Source organism: Columba livia, chromosome 14 (genome assembly GCF_036013475.1).
Source record: "Columba livia isolate bColLiv1 breed racing homer chromosome 14, bColLiv1.pat.W.v2, whole genome shotgun sequence".
NCBI lineage: Eukaryota > Metazoa > Chordata > Aves > Columbiformes > Columbidae > Columba > Columba livia.
The window spans coordinates 2829779-2836690 of record NC_088615.1 but is presented as its reverse complement, the minus strand read 5'-3'; the positions used below and the strand labels follow the sequence as shown (position 1 = coordinate 2836690).

Below are 6912 nucleotides of genomic sequence, written 5' to 3'. Positions count from 1 at the left end.
GGCAGGACAGGGACAGGAGCGGCGGCGCCTGAGGGCTGCACCCAGGGGCCGGAGCCGGGTGAAGCGGTCGCCTTTGTCCCCTCTGCTCCGTCGAGATGCCATTTGCAGTCGGATCCTGGCTACAGCGGGCTACTAGAGAGCGCCGCGGGATGGGGAAAGATTGGGGGGAGAAATGGGTCCTAAGCCCCGACCCGGAAGGTCCGTGAGCTGCTGTATGTCAGTAACTTATTCATCAATCAGCCAGACACAGAGCAGACCTGGCCGCTCTTTGCGGAGTGTTTGCTTTTTCACCAATTATTGCGGCCCTGCAGCTCTTTTTGTTGATACAGTAGTTCTAAAAAGTGCTAATGTTCATTTATCAGGGGGCCGAGCCCGGGACTCCCACTAGTTGTGATTCTTCCAAAAATATAAACACGAAGAGAAGGGCTAAGGCTAAAGCCCCCATTTGTTTCTAAACTGCAGTATTAAAAGTGATGCATTGTTGAAGATAAAGCGGAGATAACGCTGTCTGTCTCCAATGAATGTCTCCCCGACGCATTAATGACATTCCAAATGATAGCTCCAGCTTATCGTTCAATTAATCACTTCCACCCTTTGCAGCCGGGCCCACATCGATCGGGAGCCGCCGTGTGATTGGGGGGCTGGAGGAAACCCGTCAATCCTCGGTTCACAGCCGTGTCTGCCGGCCGCTCCCCTCCCGGTGGGTGCAGAGCCCGCCGGCGGGGCTGCCTCGTCGGGGATGCGCTGCGGGCCCGGGGCGGCCGAGATGGGGCACCCACCGGGTCGGGGCCGCTTTCTCCTCCGTGTTAACCGAGCAGAAGGGAACCTTTGGGGTAGGCACTGCCTTGTGAGCTCCGGGCTTGACCTGGGAAGGCCGTTTTGGGCCCGGAATAGAGGCAGTGGGCACTGGACCCCGTTTCTTCCGTCCCAAGGAAGGTGGATGCCATCAAGGCAGGAGAATCTGCCGGGGTGGGTCTGGATTTTGGGGGAGATGGGGATCAGTTCGTTATGTGAGTATTTATCTAACCTACCCCGATTAGCTTCTAATAAAAAGGAGGCGACAAGGTTAGAAAGATCACCGGGCAGTGCAGAGGGCAAGGGATCCCGCAGACACCGGGCAAAGTCCCGGTACAAGGTCCCTCTCCCAAGCCGAGCTCCGCGGTTGCCTCCACCTTCCCGGGCACCTCATCCCTTTTCCTGCCACCGAGGAAAATGCGCTCCGAGCAGCCTCGGGCACTGCTTTCCCAGGGAAGTCCGCAGGAAACGCAGCCGCCAAGAGGGAGATGGCTGCCCTCCTCCTCTCATTAAACAGGAATATTTCAGGCCCCCCCGTCCACACTAATCGCTCCAATTTTCACCTCAAGATCCGGATCTGGTTCGCGAACAAACCGCTCCCAGGACACCCGCAAACGGCTGCGAGGGGCTGTGAGCGCCCTGGCGGCTGCTGCACCAGCAGCGGTCCCCGGAGACCGCAACGAAACGCACAGCACCGTCCGCCAAGTATCCTTAGCTAAATTCCCCGGAACGGAGTCCGAGGGTATCGAGACACAAAATCTCGGGAGCAGGAGTGCGAGAGAGGACAGCAGCACGTACGTTCAGGAGGGAGCAGCCCAGAGTGCAGCTGCGGGCAGGTGCCCGCGTTTTTACCGGCCTTGGAGGATTTCCTTCGTCTGCAGGAGGAGGAAGGATTTGCAAAACTAACCCTGCGACCCCCCCAGCCAAGGAACCCCCAACTCACCGCATCCCCGCGGGGCTTCTCCGCTCGGCCCCCGGCCCCGGCCTTATCTCCCGCCACCTTCGGCCACGCCGGGGCTCAGAGGGGTCGAGCCCATCTGTACCGAAGAAGTCGCTAGAGGATATTTTTTATTACTATTATTTCCTTCCCCCCCGAAGCCAGAAAGCCCTGTAACGCCCCTCCTCAACCTGCGACTTTGCCGTTAATGTTTGTTTCATCGACCCCAAACGCGTTAAATTACCGAGCTCCCACTTCTACCCGGGAATCCCGGGGCCTGCGGGGACCTGGTCAGTGCCGGGGCTGGTCCCCGCTCCCGGCCGCAACCCAGGGGCAGGTTTCCCGTCACCAGGACCCTGTATATTTTGCAGCGCCTTTAACCCACACTTCTCGCAGACAATGCTACTTGTGTGTTTGCTTGTTTGAAAGCTTTACAAACAGCGGTGGGGAATAACCCAACCAGCATTCCCCCCCTTCCAAAGCCAGGCAGGGCTGTTTAGGCTCTCTCTTCTATCAGCTGGATTTTGCGGGCGTTATGCTACTTCAGAATATCTGTATAAACCTTAAACGCGGATTTCCCCTGGAATGCGCTTCACACAACAGCGAACTCACGTTTTCTAGTTCCTGCGATCGAATATTGCAGAATTGTAAAAACGAAAGCTCCTTTCCCTCGTTAAAAAAAAAAAAAAATAAAGAAAAAAAATAAAATCAGCACATATTTGGTTGACGGTTTCCTCCCGGCCTGTTTGTTTAATCTGACTGTATGATAGATGGCATCAGATAGTGGCTTTGTACACATTAGGCCATTCTGGATCTTTTTTTTTAATGGATCAACAAACTCAGCGGGGAAAAGCTGGATAAATGCAGTGCCGCCCCTTTAAATGAGTGGGGATGTTTTTGAGATGTATTACTATATTAGGTGACATGGAACTTTGCATCTCTCATACCATCACTGCAATGTTGGCCAATAGAAAGCTAAAGTTACCCAAAAACTGCCTAGTCCCTCCTTCCCTTCCCTTATGGTCTGGTCCTACCTGCCTCCAGTGCACAAGTCAAGGCTACTCGCGGGAATGCTATGTGCCCCCTCCGTGAGCCCACGCTCCAGCACTGCGACAGCTTGGCTGCTCCTCACCTCCTTTTCCATGACCCTGGGCTCCGGCCGCTGCCCTGCTCCCCTCTGCAATGTTTCCTAGTCCTGTGACAACGACACCCTTCTCGGTCAAGGATATTTTGAACCTGGAACAGCATCAGGGCGGCCTGGCCTCCATGGAGCTCTCCTCCCTGGCCTCCCCCTCCTGCATGCTGGCCACCTTCAAGCAGGAGACGTTCAACGCCGACCCCCCGGCCCTGCCCGACCTGCGGGAGGAGCTGCCCGAGCCGCACTCGGCCAAACCCGCCGCCTTCCCCGGCTCCTACTACGTTAAAAGCTACGTGGAAATGGACTCGGCCAAGGACACCAAGGCGGACAAGAAAGGTAAAGTCAGCGAGTAACGGCGGTGCTGGTCGGGGTTCGCCGGTAGCCTCCGAGCTAAGAAAAAGGGAGGGCATGGGGAAGGTGACCCGCAGCCCTGGGCAGCTTTGGGTGCCCAGGGGCAGCGGGGACCGCGCAGGAAGCACCGCGCCCGGCCTCAAGGCTCGCTGAGCATCTTTAACCCATCGTGGCCCCGCAGTGCATGGGAGGGACAGACCCATTGCGGGCAGAGTCCCACCGACCCCCGCCCAGGAGACCTCGGCGGATCCCCCGAGCATCCCCCGAGCGGGGCCGGGGCTACGGCCGCGCTGGCTGCTCAACGAGACGGGCAAAGCTGCAGGATGATACGCGAGGCCTCGAGCTTGTCCAGAGAGAAATTAGGAGACACATTTTAAGTCTCTCGGTTGGAACGTACGCCCATGGGGTCCGGGTAGGAGTCAGTAGAAAGGCTACGTGCGACAAATCCATGCAGTGGCACAGGCTGTCGCGACTCAGATCAGTGCACGGAGCATTCTTGTTTTCAAATAAAACAAGGAAACAAAAAGACCGACGGAAAATTTCTAAAGAGGTAGAAGAGTGGGGCAGGGCCTGTCCCATGCAGGAGAGGGTCGCCGTGGCGGCCTGCGGGACTAGGGTGTAGAGAGACCGGGGAAGCGCCGCTCACTCACAGGGCACACGGTTTATTGAACATCGCTTTATTTTTTGGCACTTTTTTCCTTTCCTTCCCCTTTTTCCTTTGCCTATTTATTTTGCAGCAGAACTGTGTTCCCTGCACAAGAGCCTGGAACAGGAGAAAAGAGATCTGGAAGATCCCGAGCGCCCCAGACAGAGGAAGAGAAGAAAACCTCGCGTCCTCTTTTCTCAAGCCCAAGTCTACGAACTTGAGAGAAGGTTCAAGCAGCAGAAATATCTCTCGGCTCCTGAGAGAGACCATCTAGCGAACGTCCTAAAGCTCACCTCCACCCAGGTGAAAATTTGGTTCCAGAATCGAAGGTATAAATGCAAAAGGCAGAGACAGGATCAGACCCTCGAAATGGTGGGCATCCCTCCCCCCCGGCGGATAGCGGTGCCGGTGCTGGTTCGCGATGGAAAGCCCTGCCTGGGGGAGTCTTCTCCATACAGTTCGCCGTACAATGTCAGCATTAACCCCTATAGCTACAACGCCTACCCCGCGTATACTAACTACAACAGCCCCGCCTGCAACGCCAACTACAACTGCAACTACCCGTCCATGCAGACCATGCAGCCTTCGGCGGCCGGCAACAACTTCATGAACTTCAGCGTCGGGGACTTGAATTCAGTGCAGACGTCCATCCCGCAGGGGAACGCGGGGATCTCCACGTTGCACGGAATCCGAGCCTGGTAGAGCCCCCCCCGCACCCAGCCTGCCCCGCTCCGTGGGCCACGGCCGCCGACGGGACCGCACCGCCGGGGATGGAAGGGCTTCGGCCGCGCCTGCGAGCCGGTCTCGGGACATTGCCAGGCTGCGGGGGATGCGGACAGTTCTGTGTAGCACCCCGGTGGAGTTCATTACTACGGCGGCCATTTCCAGCGGGGAGGTTTTCAGCGTTTCGTGCGGTGGCCGCGCTCCGTGCGGGGCCAGGCGGGCAGGAGGGCTCGGTGCTGCCTGCACCGCCCGACTGGTGCGCCTGGCCCCGGCCCTTCTCGCTCTCCCTTCCACCGGGGTCTTCGCCCCAATAATTCCCTCCTTATTTCCTACAAAGCAGACGGTCAGTTTGCTTGCCTTGTTCCAAACAACAGCGAGCCAAGCCCTACAAATTCCCCCCTCCCCCTTTGATTTTTACTCTATACTAATTATTATTGAGATCCACGTTTAATTTTTGCACTTCCCGTACGGTCCCCGCTGTCCGGCCGGTTCAGCATCTCGCCAGCCCCCAGGTCTCCTCTTGCAGAGCTGCTAACGCCGGTCTCGGTTGCGCCCGCAGGTGCCCGGGGCCGGACCGGGGCCGGACCGGGGCCGGCGGCTCTCTCCAGCGCACGGACGAGGACAAACTCCCCCAACCCGGCCGAGGATTACAGACACTCCGACCTGCCAGATCCCCATAGGGTTATGCACTAAAACGTGAGTTAGGATTGAAATGCACTGTCCGCCCCTCGCCCCCGCCGTCCGTTCGTACGTGTTTCCCTTTGCTGTACAAGCTGATGGAGATCAGCGAGTTGTCATTAAAGAGAGTGGCTTAACTTTGCGCGTCCCTGACCTTCCTTGTGCGGTCCGGGCCCTCCAACAGCCCCGGCGGGCGGTGGGGAGCAGAGCCACCCACCCCGGGGCTCTCCCCGGCCTCATGTGCCGCGTCCTCTGCTCCGGGAGCCTTTCCCTGCCGGTCCCCCCCTCACTTCTCCCCGCTTTGTGTAACTTCAGAAATTCCTGTTTTGACGCGAGCCAAAGCTACTTGTGTTTTAACACCTTTCAAAAAAAAATTTAAAAGCCACATTTTGAGCCCACAGCCCGGGCGGGACCGCTGTGCACCGGCCGCGTCCCATCCTCCCAGTCCTGGGGTCGGGAGCGACCTCGTTCCCCTCCGGCGGTGACCGCGTCTGTCCTAATCCCCGGGAGTGGGGAGCAAGCGGCTGCTTTATTCCCTGCACAAAGAAGCAATGCAAGGGGGGTACAAACACCCCAACTCATAAACCAAGGGGCTCGGGCTCTGGCGGAGGAGAACTGTCCCCAGCGCGGCCGCAGGAGGTGTCCGCAGCCCCTCTGCACCCTGTCCCTATGGGGGAAGAGGAACAAAGGATCCCCCGCGTGTCCCCAAACTGCCCAGGGGTAGCGAAAGGGGGTCCCCACCGCCCGGCTTCTGCCTCCCCTCTGCCTCATTCGCAGCCCCTCGGCCGCTTTTACAGTAGTCGCTATCAAATGTCAATTATTGGGAGTGAGAAACAACAAACATTGTAATTTAGCGCAGTCAAAACATCCTCTGAGTGTCTGAGATTGTCCGGCCCGGTGATAAGGCGATTAGGGGAACCTGCAACCTCTCCTGCGTTGGCCATATCGGCCCCATCAGTAAACAGGGATGGAGACAGGGTGGCTGTGGCCCTGGGACATGGGATGAAAGGCTGCCGGTGAATGGAAGCTGCCTGCAGTCTCTATTCCTCCTTCCCAAGGGGACCAACCACACAGCCCCCGCCCCCCCGAGGTAGAATTGCACAGATAAGGAGCTCCAACCTCCTTCCTATCTCTGCAAATGGAAGAGGAGCCCTGGGTGCTGCTCAGAAAGCCCCTAATTCAGTGTGGAGAGCAGACAGTGGCCTGGGACTCAGGGCTGGGCAAAGAGTGGCCTTCTGCCAGCCCCACCGGGAGAGTCTGCCATGGGAACACCCCTGAGAGGCAGAGGGACCCTGGGTCTGTTACAACAAAGGGGACCAGAGCCTGCCATCCTGAAGCAGGGACACAGGACTGCCTGCCCATAAGTGCACAGGAGCTGGGACCAGCCCCACAGCTGTGCAGCCCAGAAAGAAGCAGAGGCTACTTCTCTTCATTGAAACCTCTTCAATGCTAGAATCCTCTTCCCTTACAGGCTTTGGATTGGAAAGACTCACAGTCTCCAACAGGTGGTAGAGGGGCATCAAGTTAGCCAGAAAATACTGTGGTCTAAGAGGGCCAAGGATGTAAGATTTAGCTAAAACATGAACAGCTACTTTTGAAAGATCCCCCTGAGTAGGGCCCTTTATTAAGTGGTCTACCAAGATG

The 6912-nt window shown here is 57.5% G+C and overlaps 1 protein-coding gene across 2 annotated transcripts; it reads left to right on the top strand.

Annotated features, from left to right (window-relative positions):
* Positions 1-1938: 1938 nt before the first annotated feature.
* Positions 1939-5473, top strand: NKX2-5 (NK2 homeobox 5). 2 transcript variants are annotated; one of them, XM_005509439.4, is made up of 2 exons: positions 1939-3206; positions 3962-5473. In XM_005509439.4, the coding sequence occupies exons 1-2, from the start codon at positions 2915-2917 to the stop codon at positions 4567-4569; spliced, it is 900 nt and encodes a 299-aa protein (XP_005509496.1). In that variant the 5' UTR covers positions 1939-2914; the 3' UTR covers positions 4570-5473. The 2 variants fall into 2 exon arrangements, with proteins under 2 accessions (XP_005509496.1, XP_064885377.1); XM_065029305.1 differs by having other exon boundaries at positions 1943-3206; positions 3959-5470.
* The last annotated feature ends 1439 nt before the right edge of the window (positions 5474-6912 follow it).